Here is a 17,828-nt window from a genome sequence, read left to right on the forward strand (position 1 = left end):
GTTGATTTTGTACCATTTAGTACTTACCATAATTAGGATCCTGATTTGCCACCTGGTGCATACCTGACGGTCCTGGCAAGCCCATCCCTGCAATTTATAAAACGAGTAATTTATACGAGAGTTTTCGTGCAGAGTTTTCAACAAAAGATAATCTTCTTTCAAACAAACAGAAAACCATTTCCCATAGTTTAATTAATGCTGGTTACGATCTCATTTTTAAACTTGCATCACGTCACAATTTTAAGAAATCTACGATTAAAGTTGCGAAAAAGGCTATTTTAATGTATTTTAAATAAAGCACAAAATTTATATCATCAAATTGACTACATAATAAATAAATAATATCAAATTATATTAATGTTAGTTTGTTGCATTTAATAATAGATTCAATACCAATACATTTCCGCAAGTCAAGAAACACAATAAAATTATATACACAAATAAAAATAATTATAATTATACAATAATTAATTTTAATTGAAGCCGTAATTAGTAATTAAGTCATACTAATTGCTAATTACAAAAGTAATTAGTAACTGAACGAGAAATTAATTATTAATTACAAATGTAATTAGTAATTAAATGTGTCATTAATTAAAAAACTAATTTGCATTCTACAAAATCAGGATTTCTTTGATTCATTGTAAATTTGATTCTACCTTATAAATATATCAATTGTTGTTTGCACAAACAAATGTCAAAATAAAACAAATAATATTTTTTTTAACAAATTAATATTTTTCATATATTATTAATTTAACCATTAATAAAATAAAAGATTTTATATGTATAAAATGCGTTATGCGAATAGATATGAAGTAAAAAGTAAATAATAACCTTGAAGGCCCAATAATGCCGCAGGAAAATTGTTGCGATGATGTTCCATAGAGTCGTTTAGAATATCACTCGGTTCAGTCTTCACCGTGTTCAGGATGCTGCCGTTATTCGATATGTCCTCCTCATTTTCCGACATAGAATTCGAATCCTCCCCAGTCGACTAAAAATAAATAAAAAGAACCCCATTTTTTTGTAAAATATACAATCATATAATAATTATAACTTTTGTAACAATATTAACTAATTTCACGAAATTTTTTTTTACGATTTACCGTAAAAATCAGTTTTATAAAATTTATAATTTTTTAAAAAATATGTTCACAATATGGACTTTATTCTATGTTTATAAATCATTTTCGGTTAAATATATCGAGATATTTCCTTTCTCTCACCTGTACATTATTCGTGGGTATCGTATGTATCGTGGGTCCACCTTCTAGAGCCTGACCCAACAAGGATTCTTGCAGATCCGATTTCTGTTCGACGTGGTTGCCCAATGGCGGGCTGCAACTTCTCGGTCGCTTTTCCGGAGGGCTCATATCACTTTCATTAAGGTCTCCTCTGCCATTGTCCTGCCAAGGATTACGTGGTGTTGCCTGACGAAATTAAAGATAATATGAACAATTATATAATATCTTTAAGACACATATAATCATTCTTCACATAATATGTAACTAATATTTAATATATTTAATACGTTTACATAATTTTTTTTATATTCTACTATATGTTCTATTATATACTTTATTATACAGGGTGTCCCAAAGCACCCTTGGCGTTTCACTATTATATGATGACATGATCAGTATGGCGTATAATCTAATATCAATATAAATAAATCAATATAAATAAAATATCAAAATAAAAAATATGGAATATCCTATGGAACATTCTATACCACGATCCCTGCGTTCCTCAAGTTCACACTTAGATGCTGACATGTGTATGTATGTATGTATGTGCATGCATGTTTGTATGTATGTATAATCACAGAAAAACTTGGAATATTCATTCATTATTAAAGTTTTCGTCTAATATTTATCTAACGTCTATTATAATATAAATCACGAAATTAAAAGCTAAAGGACAAAGCGAGAAATCCTAGTCGAGATTTTGCCTGTCACGGTAACAGCGATGGCGTAGTGTTAAAAGCACATTAATTAAAATTCGTTTTAATTAAGGCTAAATTAATTAAAAGTTTGGAACCAGCCGTATAATTCCTATAATTAATTTTCCAACTTCCATATTAAACTGCCGTGGGGACAACTTACAGGCGCGCTACCGTTGTTGCCGGCCGACGTCGACGGCGGTGGAATTTTCGCATTGGAAGCACCGCTGTTAACGTCCGCCAATCCCCGTACCTGAAGCATCTGCGCTGTCTTCAAGAAGGCAGGCAGCTGCTCCTGACCCACGTGCACTTCTCCGTTATACATGAAGCGCAGCAAGGACTCCATGTCCGAAGATGCTACGTCCCTCAAGATTACAATCGGATGCTGACATGGATTTGCCTGCGTAAAATTCATATTCCCTTGAATTGATTGAATATCTTATTCCATTAAGATAATATTTTAGATAATCTAATTTTAAACAATCTGATATTTGGGCGACTATAAATATCTTTCTCTCATTCACTTTCTCTCTCTCTCTTTCACTCTCTCTCTCTTTCACTCTCTCTTTTTCACTCTCTCTCTCTCTTTCTCTCCCTCTCTCTGACACAAAATTACGCTATATTATATTCAGCTGCATTATATTGATTATTAGATAATAATTAAGAAATACATGTAGTCCTTTAATCTCATCTCATCGCCATCGAGTAAATCTATAATCAAACTCTCCTAATCTCAACTCACAGAAACGATAAACATAATGACAATAGACGAGGAGCACAAAGCTCGAAATTTAAAGAATAAAGAAAGAACAAAAGAAAAATAATAATAGTACATACTTCTTTGTCTAACATAATAAAATGTGCACACTCAAAACTGTTAAGCATTCAATAAATGATAGAGAGAAAATTATTATTATTATTTTCATTATTAATGATGAAATCCAATGCGTATTAATGCCTAAATTTTCTGTTAGTAAATAATCATCATATCATATCGTTGTTGATAATTCAATAATTTTATTTTTCTATATGATTATATTTACGTTTATATTTAGTGGTATACATAAATGATAATACAGAATCGTATGTTCCGACATCCATAGTGTGGCAATTATAAAAAGCATGTACTTTAACGATCGATCGATCAAAGTAATCGATCCATAGAAAGCGTACAATATTTCAATATTTCTATCCGCAAATTCATGTGAGCGGAGATCGAAAATCAGAAGAAATATATCGATCTTTTATATCAGCGAGAGATCAAGAAGTTTGATGGTCAAATCTTCTTCTTCTCTTTTCCTTTATATATTGAACAAAATGTTTTTCACATATGATAAACTTCAGTAAATCGTGCATTCTTCGATATCAATCTCCCACAATAAGAAAACTTACTCTTTTCAGAGTAAACGATTTAGCATCGGTTAAAGGTTAAGAGATATACGAGGATTCTGATCGATAACCAGCCAATCGATCCTTCTTCCAAAGTGCTTAATCCCATCTCCGGTGGACGCACAGAGAGAGTTTGACGGCCGATTAATTTGTAACGATTTACTACCGAGATGCATATAATCAACGTCGCTTAATCCACGTTGAACCTACCCTTTATTTTGCTTCACTGTTGAACCGATTCATATACTTAAAAATACATAAATTCATATAATCATTATCTGATCTCTTTCTTTTTTCTTTCTCTTTTTTTTCTATTTTATCCTTCCTGTTTCTTCTCTAGTATTGACGTAGTTTTCTTAATTCTTCTTTTTTCATATTATCTGTAAAATAACATCAAAATACATACCATAATAATTTTTTTGTTTATAAATAAATAAATAAAAGCACTGATTTTTTACTATGCTCGCGTAACGATATAGCTGAAAAATGTAAAATAATAAAATAAAATATAAATTTAATTAATTGTAAGGAAAAGAAGTTTTACAAGATATGGCTAATTAAATTGACCACGCAGTGTAAATCAAAAATGCTCTATTTATTTTTTTATTAGTGGATTGACCGAGCAAAATTGCTTTCTACCGACCTTTAATTGCATCTGCGAATAGTCACGCTCGACAACCAATTGATTCGTAACGACGATTAATAACCATGACGCGTATAATGATCGATACTCGATCTACGTCAGGATGTTCCCGTATCCCTTAGGCATTAATTCTTGCGCCTGTCAAACCAAAAAATTAACTCTTAATATTGAACGATTCTTAAAATCGTTAGACGGTAATAATTCTCAGCAAATGCAAAATTGCTCTTTCGTGCAATTTTTAATTAACTTACCGTACGTTTTTAAAAAATTATATATTTAAATAATAATATATTTAAATAAAAATATATATTTGCCTTAGTATAATACTGTTTATATCTGAACGATTATATTATTCAATAATTACGGAAGAGAAAATTATCAAATTATGATCACATCACTTGTATAAGTTAATCCTCACTTTAATTTACTTAATTATTTATTTATTGATTTATTTGTTTCTATAAATCAATCCATTCAAATGGTTTTATATAAATCAATAATTTCTACGTAAATTTTTATATATATTTTCTAATCTGTAGATGCAACAAATATAACAATGTACTCTTAGCTAAGCAGAAAAGTTGCATTGATGTTGCCGGTATCAATCACGATCGCTCTCGCAAAAAAACCGCGAGAACAAACCACCCTCTTCATGCATAAAGCGGAGGTGTTTCACGGCGATGTATGTATGCCGTGGCAACACTACACGAAATGCCGGTGCCATTATCGACAGCGATATTAATTATAATTAATGAGCCTCACGGGCGGCTTTCCGTGCGTCTGCTTGCACGGATATATCGAGACGACGTGAGAGACAAAGAGAGAGAAATGTTGCATACATATATATACATACAACACGTATATACGATACTCCGTTGATTGTGAGACGTATTACAATGCCACGATCCCGGCGGAGAGCCGTTCCGACTCCGATTATCCATGTCCCAAATTTAATGTCGGTACGTGAAAACCGCAGAGACCCGGACGTTGCCATGTGCAGAGACATTTATTATTGGCCGGTATCGACTTAATGTCTGTGCACGCGGTGCAACGAGGTGCGGCATCTCGATTTATTGAACTGCAACGGAGGTATATCGTGATCGTGGAAAGTGCTTCTTGAGAGAGAACCAAATCGCGCATATATTGCGTAATAAAACAATATATATAGCTAATATAGCGAAAATAAATTAACGCGAACTTTAGTTGGAAAACTATATACTTAAAAAATAAAAAAAAGAATATATATATATTTTAATTATATATTTAAGTTAATATAATATGTATAAATAACTTTCAACTATTAAATTTAAAGAGAAACATAAGCGTAAATGATATATATTTTTGTATTATATTATTTAAAAAAAAAAATCTATGTAAAAGGAAAATGTTGTTCTAGTCAATAATTCGTTAAATGTGATAACATAAAATTATATGTGTTTGTATTTGATAATAGCTTTTTTCCACAGTGTCTGCAATGAATCAGTCGTTGCACAATAAAGTTTCGTAATTGGAGAAGTACGTTTTATTAAATACCGATGATCGCTCCGCAATAAAAGAAAAATTCTGCGCTGGTCGAGCTTTTTATCTCGGCAAAAGAGTATGACTTAATCAAACGAACGCATTGAGATTCATCTCTCGACGAAGGTAATTTCTGCAACGCGTACAAGAGAAATATTTTTACCAATAATCCTCCGCAGTTACATAAGCACGACTTTTTAATAATAATTATACGATTGAATAAACAATTTTTATTATAATGATAAAAAATATAGGAAAATCCGATGTGAACGATAAAGTAAGCTTCGTTATTGTAGCACTTTATCATTGTATCATGTTTGTTATTAAAGATGATCGGAAAAGTAATCCATAAAAAGAGATTATTAGTACCTTTTTAAAAATAAAAGATACGAATAAATTCTTTAAATTCCTCACAGTTTTTAAGAAAAAAAATATTTTGTCTTGAAAATATCAACACAAACGCATTTATAAAGTCCTATTATAAATATAATATTATGCATGACATATACATATACAATTCTTTGATACTAACTTCATCGGGTGCTCGTTGATGAGAATAACTCAAATAATTGAAGTAGTGGAAATTATCACTGTCTGAAGGTATCTGCGCACCTTTAAAACTCGGTACAAAAAGAGGCAAAGCGAAATAGAGAAGTAGGGGAAGAGAGATAATGGATGGTGCAGGAGAGAAAAGGAGAAAGAGAGTCAAACTATGAACTCCTTTATCGCATTAACCAACTCAATTAACAACTTTGAAACTGGACACCATCTTCTCTAATTAGACCTAACGGAATTAAAATAGGTCAATAATTAATTGTATGATTGCGTGTGCGTCAGAGTAGAATAGGCGAATAATCAAAGAGCCCCCGATTAATTTGCCAGATATATCTATCGATCTGCTTATCATGATTCCCTAGCGAATGATACTCGCTCGATTGCGATTATATATGCAAGGATAGGTTGACGTACTTTCTAATTACATACCTTTATAAAATATAGCTCACCAAAGAGTTATATTTCTCATTCCCTTATAATTACGCATAGAATTGTACAGAGAGCGCATTAATGTAATCTATCACGAAAGCTTATATCGTAGTATCGTATCGTTGTGCTTGTTATCAAATGAAATCTAATTGATAAATTGCTCGTATACCTAATCCAACGAACAATTTATCTCAATCATCAAAATGGCCGCCGGATAATACAATATTTAGCAATATATGTTACCCATTCATCCGTTTCTTAGAATTCAATCGTCACAAATACAGAATCGATACGCTTTTTTTGCGTATCAATCTTATATATTTGCGACGCAGAAGCCATGTATGCAAATATCTCTCTCCGCAAAAGAAGTAAATGTAAATAAGATATCGATCTATCCATTATTATTGTCTACTCCCATTTGTCTAGTGGTCAGGCGATTAGCAATTTTTCGCAATTTTTTCGCGCATCGGGGAAACGGCTCACATGGCTCGAGACGTGTGGGAAACTTTACTTGCGAGCCTTATTAACGACTTCTTGCAAACCGCCGTGCATACGCGTGCATGCACGATTTTTCCTCTCTATCGCCGACGTCGCTCGACCATAATTATCCAGCCACCTGTGAGCGATCGCGCCACGGAATCCAGAGCGTCCGCTTTCTAAAATCCGTAAAGCAACGGCGGCAGTGAAGATCGTGGGGCGCGATTAAGAATCGGCTACGTGATCGAGCGGCACCGATAATTGATTAGTGGAAATAAAGAGGGGGGAGAGCATGCGTGAGACACAATGAAGGGGGCGGTGGAGATTAACGATACGCCGTAGAAAACGAGCAGAACTTGTACTCGAGTGTGTCGCAAGACGCTTGCGGTCCTTAACTCCTTCAAGCCTGGGCGCCTTCATTATAACGGGCCATATATCATTTTTATTTGTAATACGCGAAAACATCTATTTTCAAAGACACATAGTATTGTTGTCTCAGTTTATGAACATACCGTGAGTTATGATTTACATTATTTAGCACAGTCTGCTTGAAGCGGAATAATGAACAGGGGAAACACAAGCAATAGTATCTTAAACTGTAAAAGAATTACTAATCGTAGTCAGAAAGTGATTTATTTAGAAACGAAATATAACAAACAGTTATGCAAAGGAATGGTATATATGTATACATCTTTCCTTTATAAAATTAATTGGAACGGTTTTTATGCTTTTAAATATATATATGAAAGCATGAAAATAATTGCAATTATTTTATCCACGTGTGAGATTTTCAAAACTTTATTAAAAAATTCTTGAAATTATTCTAATTATTTGCAATACTATGGAAATAATTCGTGAAAAAAGTCCAATTTTTCCTTCCTTTTTTAATAATACGCAAATAGATCTGTTTTAGAAATCGCCAAGATTGCTCATTACATACTAAAACAATTAACTAGAAGTGGAGAAAAATTGTATTGTTCTCGCCACAAAACTTTAAATTGTTTCGCGCGAGAGAAGATGGCTTTAAAATGCACGCGAAAGGAAAATTAAAGACATTATTTTATACCGTTTATATCGTACGTATTATTGTATATACAAAGAACGTTGAGTGTCACGAACGCCGGAGTACGTAATCGCGTATAGCAGGCTATATATCGCGATATCGCATGTGCACGAAGCACCTTTACTAAACCGTAAGTAGAAAAGTAGATACGATTGCATGGTTTCTGATCCGGTTATGCGCCATGCACGCCAACAGTCATGGCTTCGCAAAACAAATCGCTGGTATCACGTGCGCATAAGTAGCGATGGGTTCGACGCTTCGTTTGCCAAAGATCGATACGCGAGACAAACGCGCATAAATCAATCACTGAGAATAACATCGCGCGAAATAGCGTGAACCATGTGCAACAGAATTTCAACGCATTGGAAATTCCGCTTTTACTGAATGCAGAATTATAACGTTGCCACGTGTGTGTGCTTCGTTCAAATGGAAAATTGCTTAAATTATTTGAGCATATAGCAATCGAATTATTTAAGATATTTGATTGTGAGTGGTTAAGTCTTTTATATATATATATAAACCAATCGCAGCATCACACACTTAATTATTAAAACAGTATAGTTTCTCTTACGGCTTAAATATTAATTCCTTAACGAATATATTTTGTTCTATAATTATTCTTACAGGCGCACAGATACTTAACATTTTAATACTATTTTTATTCATGATAAGTAATGTACATACACGCACCAACAGTCTTTTATAATTGCTTAGCATTATAGATGCGAAAAAAATCCCCATTTATTCGTGAATATTCATTTGCATTAATTATATTGCACATTAAAATATTCGAATGTTTTAACATTTAAATAATCTTGTAAATAGAGATATTTGTAAATAATCTTTTTTTTTTTTAACTATAAAGTACTCGTTTCGATTCAAAGCTGTTACTTCGCAGGAATTCATGTAGATGAATATGCATGCATACATACATACACGCGCGCGCGTCTTATGCATGTATGCTTCTGTTATCTGCTTATCTCAATGTCTGATGTTTCACTGACGCGCGTATTAAACTTTCCTCGCATTATCCGACCAATTTGCGAGATAATGGCAGCGTGAGTATCGATCAAACTTCGCACATAGTTACCGACTTCCTGCTTTTTTTTTTCTTAGCCACGTTGCCGACTTTCAATGACAGCGATAAATTAGATTCACAAGATACAATGACAGATAACGGGATCGTCGAATCTTCAACTATCGAGATTGATCTGAAATTTTAATCCATCGAAATTTTTTTATCTATTATCCGTGTCAAGATAAAAAATAGTTTATCTCCTAAATCGAATATTTTGCTCCTATTTTCAATCACTATTTTTTTCACGTTTATGGATTCTGGAGAATTTTGACAGGACTGCTTAAAATATCAAAGTAGATGTAGATTGTACATTGATTGAAATAGTTTCATATAGTGCATATCTATATACGTTCAAATTACATCTTGAAATTATTTGATGAATATTTACTTTTGCTTATTAGCATTACACTAGAATTGAAAATAACTAAAACGGCAAATTGAAAATAATAGAAAATAATAGAAAATAATAGAAAATAACCAAATCTTTTTTTCAACACACACAAAAATTTTTAAATTACTACTTAATCAACTTTGCACTTATGAAGATGTATAAGCGATTTTTCGACATTTCCAGTTTCCTCTGAATCATAGACACACGGCAGCATTAATGCCATTGTACAATAACGCCAATTAAGCATTAATGAACCATTGAGTCTATTGATAGATGCGTCTCCCGCACAAACATCACTATTGCGAGATATTTCATTCGCGAGATAACGATGTAACCGTTACCATCGCGACACTATCGATTCTCCTCGTTATTGATTCACCGTAGATTCTGGATCGACGACGCGACGCCGATGTCACCGGCGAGGAGAGGATAATAAATGTATGTGTGCATCACGCGCGCTTCTCCAGCATCGCCTTTTCCAGGCAGCCGCAGTCAGGAATGCGCGCACGTACAACGACGCACTTCCGTTGATAAAAATACATGCGGCATAATGCGTCTCGGTACGCGCGTCGACATTTCGCTTCGTTATACGAGCACAGAAAGAGAACAGGACACCGCGAAAGGCGAGGCGCGTCCGTCTTTGTTGCGCGTAAAAAAAAAAAAGAAAACGAAAAAGAAGATTGCTGCGCACAGCGATGTTCCGCGTATATAAAATCCCACATAAATATGCGCATACGCGAAGGATAAAATATGCCTCGTAAAAAGAGGAAATTAAAATTGAGCAAGTGTATACTCTTGAGAAAATCCGAAATTTTATACGCGGATACTTCAAAGATCACAAGAAATTAATTTACATCTTTTTACATCCAGCTAACAATAAAAAAAAGATAAACTGTATGAAAAAAATGTATTAACCATAAACATATATTTCTTTTTTGCTACAGACTTTTGCAACAGAGAGAGATTGATATTTACAATCTCCGGGTTATTTTTAAAGCTGTTTAATGTAGATGTCACTCGATCAACATAATGCAAGAGATATTTGTTCATGATTCTATTAACACAACGCAGCGCAGGACTGTGCGTTGCGGCAATATAAATGAAGTATAATTTCGCAGATACGACGGCATGATGTGTAACGCTTCTCTGTACGACGTTGATTTCGCTGCGTCGCTCTCCAGACAGAAAAGACGGAGCGCATACGCGCACACACAGCACAATTATATACGGCGATAATTTGCTAGCCGCATGTGCACCGCTTAGACGCGTGACATTAAGCGTAATGCGAGTACATCCGCGAGCACCAACGAAAAATGAGAATCCCGAGTTAGCGAGCGCGGCGCAAATTTTAATGGATATTCTTCCCACGAATAAACATATTGCATTCATAAAATCGAATATGAATTTCTGAAAATAAATATCTGTGATGAGATTGGAACGGAAAATATAATAAATATTATCTTTTTAAATAAAAATATAACATAAAAATACAAAATCTTTCTATTTCGTAAAAAAGACTTTAATAACAAAAAGATAAATTCCATTGAATAGTCCTAATCGATACGTTTAAATAAATTTATGAGTCTACTTTATCCGTAACGAAAGAAAAAAATTATTATTATTGCATTACAACGGGTTTTGAAAGAGACGAAGTACCGCTGAATTAAATATAAAAATCTAATACGTGTCTTGAAGTGATTATTTAGAGAGGCTCATATTCGTACCGCGTATTTAACGCTTGTAAGTGTGATTTCTTTAACAGCATTAGCCTTGAATCAAGTGACAAATCAAACTCGGGATCAGATTAAATGCAAAGATTTAAAAGCCTTGATATCAAAAATTTAAATACCTATGATAAATCGAGTATCGAGCATGAGAAATGGAAAAATAGCCACGCTTTTAACGGGACATATATTTGGTAGTTCTTTTATCGACCTTGCCGCGGTTTGTACTGCTATTTAGAATTGATACGGTACGAGTCACATGATATATTTAGATATGCCGCATTCGAAGCAGACGAGATATTTTAAAAGACGAAGAGAGGACCGCGATCGAGAGCGGGATGCAAACAGCAAATACAATAGTCCTGCGTAGAATTTTATCATTAGTATTTTTATTTAGAACATCATATACGCACTAATATGTGATATATACACATACAGACGTATACATATTTATATAAAATCCGAGATATCTATTAATAATACATATCTCGCTGCTTGTTATCTACGTCCGGCATCGTGCGTTTCTCGAATTTTCTAATCGCGCCGGAACAAGCGCTCGGTGCTTTGAACGCTTTTATAAATTGTTAGATTTATACTAATGCCGCTAAAAAAAAAATGCTTTTTTGACTTTTACATAACGTCTCGTTCAACCTATTTAAACATGCTTCCGCGTACACGCAACAATAAATAATCACGATCCTTGTCCACCCACGTTATTAGCCGATCTCATTAATCTCCGCGCGTTGTACCGTGCCAAATCCTTAATGCACCGGGGACATTAACGCGAGACATCACGCGGTTCGAGACCAGATACGCTCGGAGAAACAGAGAGAAAGAGAGAGAGAAGCGTTCAATATCTTCCCAAAGTCTTTCCATCTCTCTGCTCGAGGTCGAGATAATTGATAGTTAGCTCACCACGTACTGTTATGTTATATTATCAGGTTTGGCTGATCTTCGCGCATTTTAAATTCACGACGGCGGTGGCGCGGGATAGCGGTGATGTCCATTTCGGCAGCGACGCCTTCGATCCGACGACGGATAAATCACCGTAATAGCCGTTGGTGGCCCGGCGGAGGTGCCTCGCGGGCAGCGGAATCCGCGCGCGTGTATCTAGACCCGCATGCATGGGCAATGACGGACACACGCATACACGCGCGCGTTTCCAACGCGCCGGTTGGAAATTACCGATCCGATATGCAAATAGCCGCTGTGACCACTAATGCGCGGTTAACGGTAACGTTATTAACGGATCGTTACACGATGTCCAGAGAATGTGCGTGAGCGAATGTATGCGTGCGTGCACGCGCGCATACATACGGAGAATAAGATATGCTTATATATATACATATATATATATACACGGCATCATTGATGTTCCCGGAGAAAAAAAAAATCGCGGAAGACTCGTGGGAATTTATCGATACACGTAAGGAGAGAGATATTCATACACAATTAAAAGTTTGATATCGGCAAAATAACGGTAGCACAACGGGTAATTAATAAATTAATGAGCAATTAAACGACGTCATGGAGCGATTTATTATTCGTATACGACGCAACGAACTGAATAATGCTGGAATATACATGGTCAGTGCAAACGTTAATGTGCATCGCGATTCGCGAAACACGAGTGAAATGACGGAACGTATTTACGGAAATAGATGATTCGAACAGGAAGCGTTTTATCGAGAGAGATTGAGATAAGAGAACGCATGCATGCGAATGTGAATTTAGGAGTATTGCGGAATATTGCTGATAATGCAGATGGTGATATTGGATGCCCGAAAGGCCATGTGACACTAATCTCGTCTCGGCAATGTCTGTTTTAGCTTTTAGCATCGGAAATAAGAAATGTTTTTCTCCGAAACGGACGTATTTATTTCAACTTTGAACTCGAATCACAGCAACTATCATGTCGAGCGACGTGAAAATAAATAGATTAATGTTATTAATAATTTTCTTTTTAACTTGATCTTATACAAGTGACATAAATCAAGTAAAAACGCGCACAAGATGCACTTATATTACATCAATAATTAGGAAAACTTTGTTCGACTTTAAGTATTTTTATATCACTGATAGAAGTAACGGAAGTCTATTCAATTTAAATATCGATAATACGAAGTGCATATTTCGTTGCAAAATCGTGGGAACTTCTACGCCGTACGTGATTCAGCACGCATAATCATGATTTAAGAAGCTAGTTAATTAACAAGTAACTTAGCTGTCACGATCAACAAAAGTTTCTAAGAATCGTGTTTGAGAAGATTGACGAAAGTCGCGAATAGGTCGCTGTCGCGTATGATTCAGATGAAATCCCTGAAATGAAATGCGTCGCGCAAGACTCACGCAAAACGAGAAAACAAACGTGCATTCTTGCAGAATGACACTGCAAGTGTCTTCGGAAAAAATTGCGGGCAGACGAATCGAAGGAGAAACAGTACACCGGGTTCATTAGCTCGGAATGATTCAGGTAACGTTCCGAAAATTGAGAGTGCTTTAAAACCAGACAAACACGAAAGGAAGAAGCGGTACGTTTTAGCGAATTCGTGAATCAGCTGGAATGGAACGTCCTTGCAAAAACAAAGATTGCCATTATACTCATTCGGTAGGCTCTAGTGCCCGCGTTTCAGGTTTGAAGATAATAAAATTAAATGCGTATAACAAATATATTAAAAAAAAAGAAACATAATTTTATATAAAATTACAAATCTCAATTTTTGTTTAAGTATTGCGTTAAATTATTTGAACGAATATCAAGTAAGGATAAAAATTCTCCGTCACAGATTCGAGATTTTTTTAAATATTCCGAGCGATAATCCGACGCGTGATGCTTTTAAGCTCGATCGTAGCCGCAGCTTCGCCTTTAATTCCGCTCGAGTGTCATCACGGACGAGCGGTCAAATTCTTGAATTACATCGTAACATATATAGCAACGCGCGATGGAGAGCGCGTACCAAGGGGAGAGACGGGGATTTGGGCTCCGTCGTTCCCCGTTCTTTGGATCCTAGCAACTCGTGCTTTGTACGTTCTTTTTTTTTCTCTCTCTCTCTCTTCCGTCACCTCTCGTCCCGCTCTCGCTCCCGGTGGCACTTGACGAAGGAGAGCGAAGAGCGCGGATGCGGCGCGATGAGAGCGGGAGGAAAGACACGCGGAGAAATTTATTACGGCGCGAGGCGCGCGGTAGCCGGATCTTATTTTAAGATCCGCCGCGCGCGCACGTCTCGTCCATGGTGTGTGCTTGCTCGTGTACGCGCTCAGGGTACTTATGGCGACGATCTCCGGTGGACGGACGGACGGCGTTATGGTCGACAGATGTACTACGTCCGCCTAAATTCGATGCGGGGCCGCCCTCGATCGGCAGCCCGAAACGAGACTGAAAAATCCGCCGCCCGTCTGCGAAATAATTATTCGCAGCGCAAATAAGAAACGAGAAGCACTCGCTCTTACACGAGAGCGAAGGCGACACACGATGTAATTTATTATACTTGCATAAAAAAATGTATCGTGTGGAACTGTGAGAAAAAATATTAGGTATTAAGAACGAAAAAATGTTTCGTAGAAGTATTTTTTAATCTAATTTTTCTATAAGTATAAAATGCAAGAGTATACACTCTTCTTCGGTACGCCCATGTGTGCAATATGCGCCGAGAAAGTGAGCAAATATTATAACGTATGCAGACGTCTGCAGTGCTTCGACAGCGACTTTTAATTGCGTTTTTTTTTATGACTCGAAAAGAAATATAATTAATTTATGGTAATAGCAGCGCGCTACGTGATATTTTTACGTGACATTTAGTGTTCAAGGCGATTCGAAAATCAGCTCGAAATAAAAGATGGGCGGTAAATTATTGTATAATTTGTGATGGATGCGATTAGTTCATAAAGCCATCTCTTATTACATACCGTATAATTTGATAGAATATAACAATCGTTATTATTGTATGCTACGTAAACGCTATCGCCTCGTTTATCTACTAATAATAAGCGAATACCCGATTAGATACATTCTAGATTTTTAATTATATATATATATATATATATATATGCGCTTAATTAAATTAATTAAAATAAGTTAATTTTGGCATAAATAAAGGTATTTGTGTGATGACTTTGGATTATTATCGAAAGCAAAACCATAGTATATAAATGTAGCAAGAGACATTAAACACGCGTGTATCTATTCTATTTACAATTCAAAAAATAATGAGAATCGAACATTTATTAAATGTCGGGAAAGTTAATTAAAAATAAATCATCGAATAAACGACATTTCCGCAGGACGGAAACGAGAAATCAGCACAAATGAAGGAAGAATAATTCGAGTTATATTGGCAAGTTGGATACTTATCATCGAAATATCGTTCTCAACTTTCTCATACAGGCTTTAGAGCCACCGCTTCCCCTTTCGATAATTTATCGATTTGTAAAAACGCGTGGCTACGAATCATTGAATTCTGTATAAAAGAGATACGCATATATATATATATATATATATATATATATATATATATATCCGTCACCCAAGGCATCGTCACGGAAAACCTGACGGGGGGAGAGAGCTGTTGTCGTAACCGTTATTGCCCGGTCAAATATAGCTCCAGCGCGCCGATATACCTACGCCCAACAACGAGTCTTGAAACATTTATCCAGTGCGTTCGAAATAGTCTCGTTCGTCGCGTATTATTCTTGGAATCAAGTCGTGCTGGACGATCGTGCTAACGTTGAGTGCCGCCCAATCAAAGCTCCATTCTTCCGCCTCTCGACGCGTCATGCCGCTGTTTACGATTATGTGCGTCATACTCAGTACGCCCACGTACTTACTCGATCAGCAACGATCGCGCAACTAGGCGCAATTCGCAATCGCACATGTTATTGCGCATGATGTAGACGTGCCATGTTGCGAAACCGGATTCGAGGGAGTACGCTTGCACTCTGTTCAAGATAGGAGGGATAGAGAAAGAATGAGAGAGGGGAGAGCAATTGTATTAGAGAGTATTTTTACGGAGATTAATTAATCGCAAAATATATCGGAGGATTTCTTGCGTGGTTTAGACTCGCGCACGATGATTTCAAGGATTGCCGTCTGTCGTCATGACGAATGGACTGAAAAAAGTAGTTTATTCCTTATTACGATTAATATCCGAGCGATCGCGGTACTACTATCGCACGACGGGTTTTCCCCTTCATTAGCGATGAATTACAGTGTTCATAAGCGCCATACTTAACAGCGAAACGTGATACGAGAGGAAGAGCGAGAGGATAATATACGGAACACAAAGTAAGAAGAGAGAGACAAGAGGAACTCTCTTCGATGAGTAATGTACGGGATGACGCAGTCGTTTAAGTCTGCATTAACCGCCCTCGCACGCACGTGTAAACGACGACTACGCTTTTGGTCGAAAGCGTGCACGTGCTAGATCGTCGGCTTGGAAGAGACAGCAATACCCTGGAGCGGATAATTAAAGCAAGATACGGACTAAAAACATTATTTAAAGAAGCGCGACGCGAATCTAGAAGAGACAAAATGAAACGAGACGAGACTTTCATTGCCTTTTATGCCGCAGTTCTTCTCGCCTTGATACTCTCCCTTCACGTGCGGTCTAATTGTCAGCCATATATTTCGCAATTAGATTTATAGCTGGAGTCTTTCACTTGAAGACAATATATATATTGTGGCTAAAAATCGCACTGCATAAATTTATTCGTAAGTTTCTTCCAAGTACTGGCTAACTGATACAAACATGGTATCGATCTTTAAAATTTTGCTTCAATAAAATCCTTTTAAAGTAATAAAAATTTAATAAAAAATTAAAGATCTGAATTATCAAAAAAATTTATAATTTTTTTTCTATCAAGTTTCGTAATTAATTGTGTTGCTCGGCAAAGTTTGTCGGCAGAAACAGCATTTAACTTTCGTAAATTGATGTTATCTCTCTGAAATGAGATGAAAATTTCGATGATATTAATGTTGATCCGGCGAGCAAAGCTCTTCGAGTAGAAATAGATGCTACACGCCAGGCGTTAAGATTCTTGCTGTAGAGTCGCGCGCTCGCATCACGCACAGCCGGAAACAAACGGGCTCGCGCACGTCTCATATATTTCCAGCTGTACACGCATATATACACGCGCGTGCAGACTCGTAAGAACGCCCCGAGAGACGGCGCGCATCGATGGTAAATTTAAATGCGACCGGTCACGAGGAAGAGAGAAGGAGGGAGACACACAGAGTGAGAAGAAACGGATACGTACTCGCGCACGCACACGCGTGCGATATCTCTCAGAGAGTTGCCCTACGGACGTCTTTAAATATAGAATATGGAGCACCTTGCCCCGACGATGGGATTGTGCAAGCGCGTGATTTTCTCTGCCCTGCACTCGACACGCGTTGTTTCTAGTATTTCCCGCAGGCGTACGCACTCACTCTCTCTCTTCTCTTTGTATATCTTCTGCCTCACTCCCATTCCGCTTATATTCCCCCTTCATTTATATTTCTTACGATTTATTTCTAGCTACACTTACATCCCCTCCCGCATTGTCATTTATCGACCAAGGCTCTCTTCCGAGCTAATGCCCTGTCAACAAAATAACTGACGTGCCGAAATATAGATAACTG

At 36.3% G+C, this 17,828-nt stretch overlaps 1 protein-coding gene across 7 annotated transcripts in view; it reads right to left on the reverse strand.

Moving 5' to 3' along the window:
• Positions 1-17,828, reverse strand: part of LOC115242380 (protein abrupt-like) — an 88,458-nt gene that overhangs the window by 26,206 nt on the left and 44,424 nt on the right. For 5 of the 7 annotated variants that reach the window (XM_029818615.1, XM_029818616.1, XM_029818614.1 and 2 more), the window contains 4 exons: positions 2,109-2,345; positions 1,230-1,433; positions 838-997; positions 28-87 (listed from right to left, as the gene is read on the reverse strand). In XM_029818615.1, the coding sequence (XP_029674475.1) occupies positions 28-87; positions 838-997; positions 1,230-1,433; positions 2,109-2,345 (661 nt within the window). Of the gene's footprint in view, positions 1-27; positions 88-837; positions 998-1,229; positions 1,434-2,108; positions 2,346-3,544; positions 3,715-3,977; positions 4,116-17,828 lie in introns of all 7 variants that reach the window. The other 2 variants (XM_029818617.1, XM_029818618.1) reach the window with 1 other exon arrangement.

The sequence above is a fragment of the Formica exsecta genome, unplaced genomic scaffold, assembly GCF_003651465.1.
Source record: "Formica exsecta isolate Colony F162 unplaced genomic scaffold, ASM365146v1 scaffold591, whole genome shotgun sequence".
Lineage (NCBI taxonomy): Eukaryota > Metazoa > Arthropoda > Insecta > Hymenoptera > Formicidae > Formica > Formica exsecta.